Source organism: Macrotis lagotis, chromosome 1 (genome assembly GCF_037893015.1).
Source record: "Macrotis lagotis isolate mMagLag1 chromosome 1, bilby.v1.9.chrom.fasta, whole genome shotgun sequence".
Taxonomy (NCBI): domain Eukaryota; kingdom Metazoa; phylum Chordata; class Mammalia; order Peramelemorphia; family Peramelidae; genus Macrotis; species Macrotis lagotis.
In genome coordinates this window covers 897960650-897977590 of record NC_133658.1, presented here as the reverse complement: position 1 = coordinate 897977590, position 16941 = coordinate 897960650, and the positions used below count along the sequence as shown (strand labels likewise).

General features: G+C 40.8%; 1 protein-coding gene across 1 annotated transcript in view; it reads left to right on the top strand.

The window, feature by feature from the left end:
* ATAD3A (ATPase family AAA domain containing 3A) overlaps window positions 1-16941 on the top strand; it is a 64211-nt gene that overhangs the window by 11261 nt on the left and 36009 nt on the right. The window contains exon 7 of the mRNA XM_074218734.1: window positions 237-306. Coding sequence (XP_074074835.1) covers window positions 237-306 — 70 coding nt within the window. The remainder of the gene's footprint in view (window positions 1-236; window positions 307-16941) is intronic.

Genomic DNA, 16941 nt, shown 5'->3' with positions numbered 1-16941 from the left:
GTGATAGACTCTTCACCTAGATGTTGTCATGATTAGTCATTATCTTTTACCTTGCCTTGAGAACCTGTGGATTCCTTGGTAGTTCCCTTTGTGAGTAACAGGATGGTCCTTGAGGATTCAGAAGAATCTCACAAGTATCTTGAGCTTTGTTCATCCTCTTGACCCTTTTTTCTCCAAACACGCTCTCCATATTCTTATTTTCCTCCTGGTTATGTGACTACTTTTCCCCTCCACAGGACAGCTGGTACTCTGTTTGGTGAAGGATTTCGGGCCTTTGTAACAGACTGGGACAAAGTTACAGCTACGGTAAACATCCATACTAAGTATTCTTCAGGACCGAGATTCCCCTTGGAAATTATAGGTGAATTGCATTATGGAGAGCTTCTGGCCCTGGCGAGGCTGCAATCAGTTGCATTTCTGATTTCATGTCATTCTCTAGCCGAGCTCAGAGGGGATGAATGAATAGCAGGGATGTGGCCCTCCTGGCTTGTCCTTGAAGCATTCCCACTTAGTTTAAGTGAGCCTTTCCAGGGCAATTATAAATAATCACATATTATTAAGGTCTAACATTTTTGGCCTAAATGGTATTTTTGCATGAGACATGTGGCTTTCAGGTCACATTTCTTGAGACTGATTGTTCTTGATTTTCTTCTTAAGAAGCTTTCAACCTCCTTGGAAATAGAATTACCCCCAAAACCACAATTACCTGAATGTCATTTTTATCCAAGAATCTATGTAGAACTCACCCAAAAACTTGAGAGTAGCTGAGAAAGGTAGTAAGAATTCAGAAGAGATTTCACACAAGCCATCCCTTCAGACTTGTGAAAGAACCTGTGGCCTCTTGTTTTGGATGGTGTGGACAGTCTCGATGTTCCTATGCTCAGAAGAAAGAGATTTGAGGGAGATGGTGGTGCTCACGATAAATCCTAGAATGGAGCTGGAAGTAACAACTAGAATCTGAAGACAAAACACACAAAACTAAAACTGAAAGGCTGAGGAGAGCAAGGGTTTAGTATGGAACCCAGGAGTGTGCCCCTGAGGGCTCCTTTGTGTGATTGACTTTGGGCTGATAGGATGGTAGAACTGGGGCTTTATTCTGGTTGAGGAAACAACCCTAGGAAGGTGGGCAGGTGATTTCTGAGGGACCAGACCATTGTGTGTGTGTTTGAGAGAGAGAGAGAGAGAGAGAGAGAGAGAGAGAGAGAGAGAGAGAGAGAGATCCACATTTTAAAAAAGGGTGACAGAGTTATGGCTATCTTCATTTTGTTTGTTGCTATGTTCAACAAGTTGTTGCTATATATTCATTTTGCATTGTTCTCAAGTCTCTTCCCATGGTTGTGCAGATCAGAATATCTTTGGTTCTTCCAGGCTTATGAAAGCAGTATATGCCATGAGCCTTAACTAAAGACTTGCAGAGCGTAGTTCATGATTAAGTTTTCTTTTCTTTTTTAAAGTTAAAAAATGCTTCAGTCTCAATAACATCTCTCTATGGAACCCTCTGAGCTGACAATTATAGTTAGTCCAAAAGCCAACATTGTGACTACCCCCAACAAGTGACACTTTGACATGAGTCCACCGCAAGATGCACCTTATCTTAATAAGTAATATTCTTTTCCAAATAAATAGGAAGGTAGTATTTTCCTTGATTTTTTTGAGTTTTATTTGGTGCTTTCATGGACTTGCTTTTGTTGACTGAGTATCTGAATTTAGTAGCAGATAGGATCAGCACCAAAAATCTGAATTTGGTCACAACTACATTAAATTGTTAGGATTAAATTAGCTAGTGTGCTAATGAACAAGACCAGTAATTACTAGTCTGTAGAACTACTTTAAAACCTTTGAGAATAATTTACTCATGAATCCAGGGCATATCTTTTGAAACTGTAAGTTAGGGAAGCTCTTGGAAATTATACTCTATAGCAGGCCACACCTTTTTATAGAGTCAGAAGTCTTAAACAAACAGAGAATACAAGATCCCACCATGTTCACTGATTGTTGAGTATTGAAAAGCATTTGTCTCCTCATTACAGAGGTGCCATTATTGCAGTCACAAGATTGATTGAAAGACAGGACAACAGAGCTTGCTGCTAAGACCCTAATTAGCATCAGGTGACGATTGATTCAGCGAGACCGGTATTTGTCCATATCGTGTAGGAATCCAAATAAAAGGGGAATTCTGTGGCAGGACCAACCATGAGGCTTTTGTGCAGAAACGATGGACAGTTGGATGCCCAGCCGACAGAATGAGCCATCAATAAGTCTGCCTTGGACAGACATTGAGGAGAGACTGTGTGCTAGAACAAAGGATGAAAGGAATAGAGAGGACCCTTGGCAACCTTCCACATTGCCTTTCCTGACTTCCAGCTACACCTGCAATAAAAAGTGCATTTTTTTACGTCTAGGTTCTTGATGGGCCCAGTCATGAAAAACCATAGCTGAAGAGGCTGAGGGCTCCCGGAGGCCAGTGAAGAGATAGAGACTGTATATTGATAGCATCATATTACCAAAGACTAATGAACTTGTAAAAAGTGGTGTAGAAGATATTGCCAAAGTGTCAGGAAAAGGTGGGCAAGGATGATAGATGAAGAGGTCCTACATTGCACCCAGATAAAAATTATGAGAGAGGAAGGCCCTCAGCACACAATGTGAACTTCCTGGTGATGATTTGCAGGAGAAAATGGGCAGGAGGGACACAAGTTTGTTAAACCTGACAAGGAGCATGTACCCACCCTTCATTGGGGAGATCACAGATCCATGAGGGTATTAAGAATCCTTGCCCTCCCAGAGGAAGGGCCAGTGGGGCACAAACTCTGGCAGGTCCTGCTCAGCTCTAGAGTTTGGAGGATGAGGCCAGGGGCCCTGCTGCCTTTTTTCTAAGGACCAGCCAGGATAAAATCAGGTAGATTCATTACCTAATAGGTAGTTAAGGAAGGATGAATATTTTCAGTCACAGCATTCCCTGGGGAGTTGTGATCTGCAGTCCTACTGATGAAATCAAAAGTCCTTGAAAGGCCACACTGTTTGAGGGAGGATCCCATAGAGCACAGGTCCAGTGACCCCCACTTCCTTCAACTTGGACTGAGCCACATAGAAAGTTCTAGTACCAGCATGTTCTGATCATAGCACCTCAAAGGCTGTCTAGTCCATATCTCTGGGAATCTCTTCTCTATCCCCAGCAAGGAATCATTGAGCTTCTGTTTCCAGCCCTGTATAGAGGGGGACCCAGGCAGCCATTTCAGCTCTGGGGGTTCTTGCTACCTAAGCCTGCCTCAGCCTGCTGCTCCTAGGCCTGCCTTGTAGAGGCTGGCCAGAATAGGCTAGATCAGACCATCTGGGGAGGCCTATGGCTGACCCTTTCTCAGAACATATTTTTTGAGTGTATAAAATACACAGGATTTCAATGATATTGAAATGCAATTATCCAGAATTTTTTAAGTTCCCAATTCCAGGTTAAGAATCCCAGTCTAGTGCTTCTTACGGAGGAGAGAAGGTGGAGAACTCAGAATGTGAAGGCTTGAGCCAATTCTGCTGCTTGTGAGTGGAGTGGCTGGCTGACCCAGGCAGCTTCTGCTTAACTGCTGGCCCTTTTTTTTCTGTCCTTCCCACTTAAAGATCATTCTTTTTAACAGAGAACAAGGAAGCAGAAATAACAGTTGAGTGTTACTCCCATCATCTCCCTTTATTTCATCTGCTCTTAATAGTTTCCCCCCTTGATGCAGCCCTGGCCAGGACCTTGGCTAGAAGAGCCCCTTTTCTTATCCTGGACAGTCCTTTCCCAGCTCCAGGTCATTGACCTTTGTTTTGAGTTGGTTCTCAGTCAGTGTTTTCATCAGTTATGTTGTCTTGAAGTGTGTCCACATTAGTCTCTTCACATTTCTCCCTTTTCTTCCTTAATAGAATGTTTTTGTTTGCAGCCTCAGAATTTTCATTATTTAGAACAGGAATTCTTTACCCAGAGGCCATGAACTAATTTTAATATTTGGTGTACTTGATTATCTAACATAATAAAGCTTTCCTTTATAATCCTATATATTTTCTGTTATGCATTTAAAAACATGATTCTTGGGCAGCTAGGTGGCAAAATGGATAGAGCACTGGCTCTGGCATCAGGAGATCTGAGTTCAAATCTGGCCTCAGATAATTAATAATTGAAATAATTAATAAAAATAAATAATAATACTTAAAAGCTGTGTGACCTTGGGCAAGTCATTTTAAAAGACTCCATTGCTGTAAATAAATAAAACTTATTTACCAAAAAAAACCCAAACAGACATGATTCTGAGGAAGGTCCAGAGGTTAATCCAGATTAGCCCGTGACCCTTCCAGGATATAAAAATAACATTAAGACCTCCTGCTTTAGTATTTTCCTTCCTTCCTAGTCTCCCGTTTTCTCCAAGAGAGGTGCATGTCAGACTGTCCTCAGTTTCACTCTTTATTACTGATTCTAACATCCTGGGATTATAAATTTCAATCTAGACAGACCTTGGAAGTCATCCATTTTACCCCTTCCTTTTTATAGGGAAGGAGATTGAATGCCCAAGAGGTGAAGTGACTTGTCCGAAGTCATCTATCTCATAAGTGGTAGAGTCAGAATTCCATCTGAGTCACTTTGATTGCAGGCCCTGCTTCCCCTGCTGGTCTTGCTGGCCTGATCCTATAGCCTTCTTTATGGTTCCTATGAAGGCTATTTCAGAAACGCTTCTCTTGGGGTTTTTTGTTCTTGTTTTTATTTTTTGTTTTTCCCAGTTACATGTAAGAACAATTTTTAGAGTTCATTTCTTCTGATTTCATCTTATTTTATTTTTTCCAATTACTTGCAAACATTGTTTACAACATTCATCTATTTGCAAGTTTATGAGTTCCACACTTTTCTGCCATCATTCTCCCCACCCCCCCATGTCATTCTAGTAAAAGTTGTATATGGGGGTGGCTAGGTGGCGTAGTGGATAAAGCACTGGCCCTGGAGTCAGGAGTACCTGGGTTCAAATCCGGTCTCAGACACTTAATAATTACCTAGCTATGTGGTCTTGGGCAAGCCACTTAACCCCATTTGCCTTGCAAAAACCTAAAAAAAAAAAAAAAGTTGTATATGTACAATGGTTTAACATTCTTTTTTTTTTTTAATTTTTGGGATCCATATTCACTCACTCTCTCCCTTCTTCCCTCATTAAGAAATCAATTCGATATAGATAGGACTTATGCAGTCATGCAAAATCTGTTTCCATGTTAGTCAACTTGTGAATGAAAACAGACAAAACAGAAGAGAAAAAGGAAGCTTTGGTCTTCATTCAGCCTCCACTTCTTTTTCTGGAGATGGACAGTATTTTTCATCATGAGTGCTTCAGAATTGTTTCAGATGACTATACTTCTGAGAAGAGCTAAGTTATTCACAGTGGATCATCTCAAAGTTTTGTTGTGTGCAGTGTTCTGGTTCTGCTCACTTCGTTCAGCATCAGTTCATGCAAGTCTTTTCAGACTTCTGAGAGTATCCTGCTCTGGGAAATTTCTTATGGCACAGTAGTATTCCATCACAATCAAATCTAACAGTTTGTTCAGCCATTCCCCACTTGATGGACATTGATGTTCTCTTGTCTTGGGAATGGATTCCCTTTTAGCTATTTATGAATCATTCTTTCTGATGGAAAAAACAAGCAAAATAAGTTTGCAGTGACTTCTCTGTGTCCTCAGACAAGAAACACTTATTGAGCACCTCCTGGATGCCTCACAAGGAGTAGTGTTTCTGCTCTATCTTGTTTGGTCCTTTTTTCCTCAGAACCACTTATACTCTCAAAGTCTTGTTCTGAGCCTCAGCGTGGGAGCCCCTCTACATTTGCTCTTCTCCTGACATGGCCTGGGGGACATGCTCCTCTTTCTATTCTCTTAGTCCTGAAAGGGGCTCTTCAAACCCACTTTGGTGAGCTCTGGGGACCTGGCCTCTCTCCTGGGAAGTGTTTCTTTGCGTTGTCTTGCTGGTCCCACTCCAGGTGCCATCCCCAATGCCTCTCCTCGTCACTGGGTCAACTGTATCTTGTCCTTTCCATCTCAGCAGCCATTCTTCTATGGTGGTGGCCTCGAGCCCAGAGCAGAACTTCTCCTCACCAGGTCTTTGCCTTTCAAATGATGTTCTTCCCATTAAAGCAGATTCAAGGCAGGTGATGGGAAGAAGCATTGATGAGACAACTCCTCTGTGCCAGATCCTTGTGCTGAGGGCTTTATAATTATCACCTCATTGGATTCTGGCAACAACCCAGGGAAGGAGGTGCAATTATTAGCCTTATTTTACAGATGAGGAAATTGAGGCAGGCGTGTGAAATGACTTGTCCAGGGTTGTAAGCTCTAGGGAGTCCTGAGGAGGGATTTGAACTCAAGTCTTCCTGACCCCAGGCCCAGCTCTCTACACTGTGCTACCTCCCTGTTAAGAGGTGATTGGCTTCTCTGTCTTGTGCCTTCCCATTATCCAGATAACTGAAAGTCATCCATTCTAGGCTTAGGATCTTTTCTTCCTCTTGTCCACCCATATTATCCATAGAATACAGGAATGATGGTGTTCCTTCTGTTTCATTGATCTTCACTCAAATGATGTCCACTTTCAGTTTCCTATCCATTCCTGTTAACTGCCTCTGACCAGGTACATTACACTGCCCTTTCATTTTACCTGTCCTGTTTGTTCAAAATGAGATCAGATCCTTCCCAGGCTGTCGCCCTGGCATGGGTATGTCATCATGATCTTTTCTTTTTAAAATTTTTATTTATTTAAGACAATGGGGTTAAGTGACTTGCCCAAGGTCACACAGCCAGGCAATTATTAAGTGTCTGAAGTAGGATTTTAACTCAGGTCCTCCTGACTCCAGGGCTGGTGCTCTATCCACTGTGCCACCTACCTGTTCCTTGTCATGATGTTTCAGCAGTTACGGGTTCCTATTTATCTATCTGGTGCTGAGTGAGAACAAGAATCTTATTACAAGTTCCTTTTTTGGATTTTTGTCTCATGAAATTATGTTTATCTCATCCTCATATGTTGTAACTCTTCTCATTGGAACCCAGTGTGACAGTTACCTTTAGGTTATTTTCTCCTTCACTCATTCTTTTCATTTTCTTAGATTTTCAAAACTCTTAAGTTGGGCGGCTAGGTGGCACAGTGGATAGAGCACCGGCCCTGGAGTCAAGAGTACCTGAGTTCAAATCTGGCCTCCGACACTTAATAATTGCCTAGCCGTGTGGCCTTGGGCAAGCCACTTAACTCCATTTGCCTTTGAAAAAAAAACCCTAAGTTGATACACTCCTGCCAGGTAGATTCTTAACCATTATTTGGTTTATGCCATCTCTATGCAAGAGCCTGTCCTTTGAGTTTGTTAAGCTGTGCTCCACAGATTGATATTCCCTGTTTAAATGTAACCTTCGGAAATGATTATAGTAATCCGCTATCTGATAAACCCAGAGTCCAGCTTCTGGGATAAGAACTCTCTCTTCGATAAAAACTGTTGGGAAATTGGAAGTTAGTATGGCAGAAACTTGGATTAGACGCAACCTTAACTGTTAAGGATACACATCTTCTGAATTTCTTGGTCTTGATGGGAAACAGGGATAAGAACATAGACATAGTAGTTTCTAACTCTTAAGATTCAGTTAGCTAATTTGGCAAGGCTTTTTCTGTTTCTCCTTGCACAATCAATCATCAGATTCACAAAGATACACTGATTGCTCATTCTAGCACACCTTGGGGAGTTTCAAAAAGCCTCAGTTGTTCCCAGCTACCATCCTGGTATCTTGGAACAGATAGTCTCTCTTTTCCTCTTTCTTGGAGCTTACTTCTCATGCACCTGAGGACCTGCTCCACCACCCTTTCCCTGGAAGCCAAAAGGCTACTTCCCCAACAGATCATTGGTTTTTTCTTAGAACAAAATATTCCTCAAGTATTTTCCTTACCTAAAAACTGGGGCTGTGGCAAACTGAGTAATATCAGCTCTAAAGTTGTCTCTCCTTATCCCTTTAGCACTTCATTTGCACCTAAATCCCTCCTGCTATCCCCATCTTCCATTCCTTCCTGTTCCTCATCTCCCATCCAATATTTCCATTTTCTTTCACACATTTTGTCTTGCCAACTTTTTCTTCTTGTTGAGTAATTCTCCTCCTGTAACACTTTTTTTCCCTTGGAATGAAGCCTTCACCTTTTCGTCATATTTAATCCATGGGTACTTTCATGACCAGAACCCTGGAGATTACAATCCTTCTTTGCCCTCTTCTCCTTCTCCCCTGCAATGTCATTTTGGAACTTTGTTTTTTAAAAGGAAAGTTGAACATCATTTCCTGAAATACAAAATTTGGGGAAGAGTAAAATCCAGATCACATTTTCCTAATGAAAAAATTGGTATTAGTATAGATTCTATTTCTGGCTTCTGGATAATTTAATTTTTAATAAATGAACAATAGTCTCAAATGGAAATAGTCAAGAGAGCCCAGCTAAAAATCATTAGCTTTCATTTCTGTTTTCCTTGTCTTCCAGATTTCCTTCCATCAGCAGTTCAGTTTTTGTTTTCTTTTTAGATTTTTCAAGGCAACGGGGTTAAGTGGCTTGCCCAAGGCCACATGGCTAGGTAATTATTAAGTGTCTGAGGTCGGATTTGAACCCAGGTACTCCTGACTCCAAGGCCAGTGCTCTATCCACTGTGCCACCTAGCCACCCCCCCCCTTTTTTTTTAAGAGTTGTAGTTCAGTTTTAAGGTGCATTGATTTACAAATTCAAAATTATAGAAGAAATTGTGAAACAAGTTTTGTGTCCTGGATGGCTATGTAGTGCTGATGTGTTGTTTTCAGTATGGTGAGGCAGCGAGATCCAGTGCCCAGAGCTTGGCTCCACCACTTACTCTCTTACTGGCTCTTTTGGCAATGGAGATCCAGTCCATGGAAGGAGAATCTTTCCTGTTAGATAAACCTGTTACTTGGCATGACCTCTTCATATGACAAGTGTATTTCTTCTATTAGATTTGTTCACTTTCTAGAACTTTACTTCACTTTAGTGAAGAGTAACATTCACTCCTATTGTGGCTTCATTCACCCTGTCTGCATATGTCTCCCTTTCAATCCAATAAGCCTTTTTGAAGACTGTATGCAGGCTTCACTCTAGGGGTTCAGCATTCAGAAATCAAAGGAGGGTCTCTCCATTCTGGGAGATCTGGCCTTCATGTCAGAGTTTACCAGGGGGATACTCTCCTGCTTTCCTTTTTGTTAAGACTTGGCACTTCCCTTAAGGGAGTCCTGTTATTGTGCCCTACCTGAGGTAGAGCCTTCTGAGCTTGTAGTGATCTCATAAGCCATCATCGGACTCATTGCCACTTGCCTCTAGCCTAGTGATGTTATTTGGGTCTTCAATAACAAAGGACAAGAACCGACCAACATTTGTAGTATTTGTGTTTATTATATAATTTACACAACAATATAAAGGGTGAAATAATGCTTGATGCTTAAGTCAGTAAGATGTTCAGTTGTGTCCAACTCTTCATGACCCCATTGGGGGTTTTCTTTGTCATCCTTCCCCAGCTCATTTGACCGATGACTATAGATTGAGGCAAACAGAGTTAAATGACTTGTCCACGATCACATAGCTAATGAGTATCTGACATCAAATTTGAACTCAGGAAGATTAACTTTCCTGATTTTAGACATGGCAGCCTACCCACTGTGCCACCTAACTACCTTAATAAGGAGTCATTAGGAGACTTTTGTAATAGGCCAGATAAAAGAAGCTGAGGACCTGAACTGTGATGGTGGCTTTGTGGGCAGCACTGATCTCCTGTGAGAGATACTACAGAGGTAGAAATTCCAAGACTGGCCTCTGACTAGATATGTGCATGACACTCAGGGCAGACAGCAGTCCCTGCAGAGAGATCTGCCCTCCAGATGTTAAAGGGCACACGGATCTACAGTCTCCCTGTAGAAATCTAGCTTCAGATTGAAAAATACTTAATAGCATGAGGCCAAATCTAGCCCAAGTCCTTGGCATCCAGACATTACACTTGGCTCTCATTTTGCCCCCGTCCTCTGAAGCCTCATTACCCAGGATGAACTTTTGCAGTGTTGGTAGTGTTCTGCATTTCACACATTGCAGACTTCATTTGGCTTGTCCCAGGGGAAGAAATTTGTGGAGCACTCTGCTGACGGGTGGTGAGTGAGGCAAGTGAGACCTAGGAGGACTCGAAGAGGTTTTCTGGATGGCTGATTTTCCCTTTTTGTTTCTTTTGGGATCTCTCCCTGTCTACCTCCGTCTTGTCTCTCTTCCTCTATCTGTCTCTGTCACACACACACACACACACACACACACATACACACACATAAATTCTGCCCTTGTAAATAGTACAAAATGACAGGGGTTAATCTAGAAAAGACCCAAAGCCACTAACTGGTATTTAGTGATCTGATAAGCCCTTGTGCTCTCTCAATTCTTATTAGTTCTGTTATCCATGTTTGACAAGGGGGATGTGCTATTGATTGAAGGTTATAGCTAATCTGTCATTTCCCAACAGAAGAAGAGTGGAAGGGAAGGCTCTGTGATAACTCAGATGACACTGTGGTTCAGTCGATGCAGTCATAGACCTTCCATGCTTGCCTATCCTGTATCCCCCTTGTTCAAGCTCACCCACACAGTGGAGACAGAAAGGATGATGTTGCCCCAGTCTGCTAGGGGCTTTCTTTCTCCTTGGATCACATTCTAGTAGAACATGCAATTGAGTAATTAGCCCTTGCTCTGACTTTTTGACTAATCCATCTCCTTGAAGAAATCCTTTGTTTCTACTGTATGTCATGGTTCTTTATTAGTTGTAGCAACCTACTCACCTTCATCATGCAATTTTCTATTGATATCTGAATGATCTTGCATTTTATTCTTCAGAGACTAGTATTATACATTTTACGGCCATACAGTAGCACCAATCAGCAAGCATTCATTAAATTCATGCTGTGCGCCAGAGACAAAAATGAAAACATCCCTTCCCTCAAGGAACTTATATTCAGTTGAGGGATGGAATATATACTTAAGTGTACACAGGATTAAAAGTAGGAAAAATTAGGAATCTGCATTAGCAGCTGGTGGGTATCAGGAAAGGCTTCATTCATCTGGATCATTTGAGTTGTTTGGAAAGGGATTCTCAGAAGCAGAGGTGAGGTGCAAGTCTTTTCCAAGCATGAGGAAAACCCAGGGGGTGAAGCAGTGGGAGGTGCTTTGTGAGGGATGGCTAGGTTGTATAATGTGACAAGGGGTGTGATGGTGAATTAGACTCAAAGGTTAATGTGAGGTCATGTGGGATTTAGCTGGAACTTAGATTTGATCCTATAGGTATTAGGGAAATGACATCATCATCTGCCCTTTTGGCATATCATAGTGGAATCCCAGGACTGCAAAGGTAGGCTATTGTTTCAGGAAGAAATTTGGGTTTATTCTAAGAACTCTGCAGTTTCCCACTTAGCTCAGTCTCCTCCTCTGTTAGAACCAAGCTCCTTTATCTATAGTGTCAGATCCTGGTGTCCTGCCTAAGGGCATTCTTGAGCCCTTGGATTTCTCCTGTGGCAGAACATATGGAGGGCCTTATCTGCTCAGAGAACTGAGCCTCAGCTTAGATCTGCTCTAAAATTCTGGAAATCCTGTCTTCCTGTTTTTTGCCTCATTTGAGGATGATCATAATCATTGAATAAAGTTGTCTCTGTTAGAGCTGTCAAAGAAATTTGCAGTTTTAATTTATGCATGGGATGAACCTCATTGGATGAGGAGGTGTCTTGCTTTTACCAAGATGCTTTTAGAATAATCAGCAAATGCTCTGGGACCTTCTCTTTCCTAACTCTGAGTTACTTATGTTGTGGTAAAGCTAAGACTTCAGGAAACCCCTTTGTTTTCTGCTGTTAACTTCGCTGAAGATTCCCTCAGTGCCCAGACTGATGATTTCTATGAAAAATTTTTTTACAGAAGGGAACCTAGGCAGAGCTCAGAGGCCAGCGGTTGTGAGGGATCTCAGTTACTTTTTTTCTTATGTCATTGGTAACTTCCTGTCTTGGAAAATCCTTATAAATTGATGAAATTTTCTCAGTGACCTTTTCATAAGGTTTAATCAAGAGCACCATCATGGTGAGATGGCCAGACGGCCCATGGAATGTTTCTCTTAGCCTTTGGAATATTCTTACTTCCTTCTGCTTTGTGATTTGATTTATGCCAAAAACATCAAGACTGATGCTGATCCATTCAAGTGTAGTTGGGGTAAAAGCTGACTCTCAGCACCCGCCCTCCTCTTCTACATGCTCTTGTCCCCCATCACTGAAGAAGCAGAAATGGGCTGCATAAGTAAGATGAGGGCCTTTGGGTAGTTTTACTTGACTGTGACTTTCTGCAGCTAAAGACTTCATACCTACACAGCCAGCCCTTCATTGCTGAACTTCCTTGTTTTTTTCTGCAAGAAAGCCAGTCATTCAGTGCCCCCCAGATAGCTCTCTAAAGCAAGAGGTCTTAAACTTTGTGCCATGGACCCCCTCCACAGTCTAGGAAAACCTACTCCCTATACCCTATGGACAGAATCATTTTTTTTTTTTAGATAATACAAATAGATGGGGGGGTTTTGGCAAGGCAAATGGGGGTTAAGTGGCTTGCCCAAGGCCACACAGCTATGTAATTTTTAAGTGTCTGAGACCGGATTTGAACCCAGGTACTCCTGACTCCAAGGGCGGTGCTTTATCCACTACACCACCTAGCCACCCCCGATGGGTTTTTTTTTAAAGAAAGATTTGGTTGATTTTGAGTTTTATAATTTTTTTCCCTATTCTTGCTTCACTCTCCCCACAGAAGGCAGTCTGTTAATTTTTTTTTCCAACACCACCAACTCTGTTGCAAGTGGATCACATTTTTTTTCCTTTTTTTTAGGTTTTTGCAAGGTAAATAGGGTTAAGTGGCTTGCCCAAGGCCACACAGCTAGGTAGTTATTAAGTGTCTGAGACTGGATTTGAACCCAGGTACTCCTGACTCCAGGGCTGGTGCTTTATCCACTACACTACCTAGCTGCCCCCTGGATCACATTCTTTATGATAAGTATCATAAAAGTTACTTCCATATTTTTCCACCATTGCCATTGCTGATCGCAATTCCCTCCTTTCGTATTTTTCCACTACCATGTACTATATTTTCTCTCTCCTTTCACTGACTCTGCTGTAGGGTAGCTGAGTGGGGCAGCAGACAGATCCCTGGCCCTGGGGCCAAGAGGCCCCAAGCCCCCATACCACCCCTTAGGCCCAGCATCCACCTGGCCCTATGGTCCTGGACAGGCCATTCAATCCCAGCCCCTTGCAAGACGTAAAAAAGAAAATGTGTTATATCTGACCACTCTTCCCCTCATGGTTCATCCTCTCCTCCTTCGTTCACATCCCCACCCTTTCCCCCTGTCCCCCTTCTCTCCTTCTTACTCCAGATGCCTATACCCTATTGAATATATATATGCTGTTTCCTCTCCTAGCCACGTCTGATGAGAGCAAAGATTCCCTCATTCCCCCTTGCCTTCCCCCCTTCCATATCATTGCAATAGCTCATTGTAATAAAGAAAGATCTTATTATATGAAATATCTTGGCTTATTCCCCCTCTCCTTTTTTCTTTCTCCCATTACATTTCCCTTTTTTCTATTGACTCCATTTTTACACCACATTTTATCTTCAAATTGAGCTTTCTCCTGTGCTTCAACTATAAAATCTTCTACCTGCTCTGTTAATTGAGAAGGTTCATATGAGTATTATCAGTGTCATTTTTCTATGCAGGAATACATACAGTTCATCATCATTAAGTCCCTCATATTTTCCCCTTCTCCACTCTGTGCTTCACCTGAGTCCTTTATTTGAAGATCAAACCTTCTGGTCAGCTCTGGCCATTCCAACAGGAACATTTGAAATTCCCCTGGTTCATTGAAAGTCCATCTTTTTCCCTGGAAGAGGACATTCAGTTTTGCTGGGTAGTTGATTCTCGGTTGCATTCTAAGCTCTTTTGCCTTCTGGCATATTATATTCCAAGCCCTACGAGCCCTTAATGTAGTTGCTGCTAAGTCCTGTGAGATCCTGATTGCAGCTCCACGGTATTTGAATTGTGTCCTTCTGGCCGCTTGTAATGTTTTCTCTTTGACTTGGGAGTTCTGGAATCTGGCTATAATAATCCTGGGGTTGGTTTTTTGGGATCTCTTTCTCCAGGGGATCTGGATTCTCCATTTCTATTTTGTTCTCTGCTTCTAGGATATCAGGGCAATGATGTCAAGGCTCTTTTCCTGATCATGACTTTCAGGTATTCCAATAATTTTTAAATTATCTTTCCTAAATCTGTTTTCCATATCAGTTGTTTTTTCAATGAGATGTTTCACATTTTCTTCTAATTTTTCATTCTTTTGGTTTTGAAGTATTGAATCCTGATTTTTTAGCAAATTCATCACTCTCCCTGAGTTCTATTCTTTGTCTGAAGGATTTGTTTTCCTCAGAGAGCTTTCTTATCTCTTTTTTCCATCTGGCCCATTCTGCTTTTTAAAGCATTCTTCTCCTCAGTAACTTTTTGAACTGTTTTATCCATTTGACCTAAACTGGTTTTTAGCCTGCTATTTTCTTCAGCATTTTTTTGGATTTCCTTGACTAAGCTTCTGACTTCATTTTCATGTTTTTCCTGCATCTCTCTCATTTCTTTTCCCAGTTTTTCTTCTAACTCCCTCATTTGATTTTCAAAGTTTTTTTTGAGTTCTGTCATAGCCTGAGCCCAATTTCTGTTTTTCTTGGAGCAGTCTGTTAATTTTTCATTATTTCCATGGAATACATTGATCTAAGTTGAATGTGATGAGAGAGAAAACATATTATTACAGGAAAAAAATAAAGTATAAGAGATAGCAAAGTTACAGAATAAGATAATGTGTTTTTTTTTAAATAAAAATAAAAGTAGGGGTAGCTAGGTGGCGCAGTGGATAGAGCACTGGCCCTGGAGTCAGGAGTACCTGAGTTCAAATCCAACCTCAGACACTTAATAGCTACCTATTTAATCTGGGGCAACTTATATTTTTGCAAATATTCATCCATTTCACTTAGATTGTCAAATTTGTTGGCATAGAATTGGACAAATAATTCTGAAGTATTACTTTAATTTCCTCCTCATTGGTGAGTTTACCTTTTTCATTTATATACTAGCAATTTGGTTTTCTTCTTTCTTTATTTTAGTCAAATTGACCAGAGGTTTATCAATTTTATTGTTTTTTTCATAAAACCAGCTCTTGGTTTTATTTATTAGTTCATTAGTTCTTGCTTTTGATTTTATTAATTTCTCCTTTAATTTTTAGACTTTCTAATTTGGTATTTAACTGGGGGGTTTTAATTTGTTCTTTAATTTTTTTAGTTGTATATTCAGTTCATTGATTTCCTCTTTCTCTAATTTATTCATGTAAGCATTTAAAGATATAATATAGCTACCTTGAGTGTATCTCATAGATTTTGGTATGTTGTTTCATTATTGTCATTATCTAGGATGAAATAATTCTTTCTATAATTTGTTTCTTGATCTCACTCATTCTTTAAAATGAAGTTATTCAGTTTCCAATTAGTTTGGGTCTGTATCTCCCTGGTCCAATATTGCATATGATTTTTATTGCATTATCATCTGAAAAAGATGTATTCACTATTTCTGTCTTTCTGCAATTGATCATTAGGTTTTTATGTCCTAGTACATGGTCAATTTTTAAGGGCCATGTACTGCAGATAAAAAAGAAGTATATTCCTTTCTATCCCCATTCAAATTCCTCCATAAATCTATCATATCTAGGTTTTTGTGGGGGGGGTTAGGGTTTTTTTTTTTTAAGGTTTTTGCAAGGCAATGGGGTTAAGTGACTTGCCCGAGACCACACAGCTAAGTAATTATTACGTGTCTGAGGCCGGTTTTGAATTCAGGTACTCCTGACTCCAGGGCTGGTGCTCTATCTACTGTGCCACCTAGCTGCCCTATATCTAGGTTTTCTAACAATCTATTTACCTCCTTAACTTGTTTATTTTATGATTAGATTTATCTAAATCTGAGAGCAGGAGGTTGAGAGGTCTCCCACTAGTAGAGTTTTGCTGTCTATGTCTTCCTGTAGAGCTTTCAACTTCTCTAAGAATTTGGATGCTTATACCATTGGGTGCATACATATTTAGTTCTGAAATTACTTTATTGTCTTTGGTACCTTTTAGGAGGATATAGTTTTCTTCCTTATCTCTTTTAACACTATTTTTGCAGCTGCTTTGTCTGAGATAAAGATTGCTACTCCTCCTTTTTTCACTTCAGCTGCAGCAAAATATATTTTGCTTCAACCTTTTGCTTTTACTCTATATATGTCTCTGCTTCAAATGAATTTCTTGTAAGCAGCATATTGTGGGATTCCGGTTTTTAATCCACTCTGCTATTTGCTTTTATTTTAAGGAATAGTTCATCTCATTCACATTCAAAGTTATAATTACTAATTCTTTATTGCCCTCCATGCTGTCTTCCCTCTGTTTGTATTTTCCCCTTTTTTCCCTTTACCCATATTCCCCAGTATTTTGTTTCTGAATACTGCTACCTTCAGTGTGTTTGCCCTCCTATATCCACCCCCCCTCCTTTCTTTCCCCTTTTCCCATTCTTCCTTCTGTTAGTTCCCCTTTTTCTCCCCCTCCTCAGCCCGGCCTTCCCCTTTTCTCCTTAATACTTGAAAGGTAAGATAAGTTTCTTAACTGAGTGTGTGTGAGTTAACTTTAAGCCAAGTCTGATGAGTGAAAATTCAGGTGGTTCTCACCTCCTCGCTTCTTCCCTCTATTACATTAGGTCTTTTATACCTCCTAATGTACCCCATTCAATCTCCATCCTCCCATCTCCTTACTGTCCCCCTTTTTAAAGAGATACTGTTTTTAAATCATTCTGTCACAGAAAAGTCATGAGTGTCCACCAT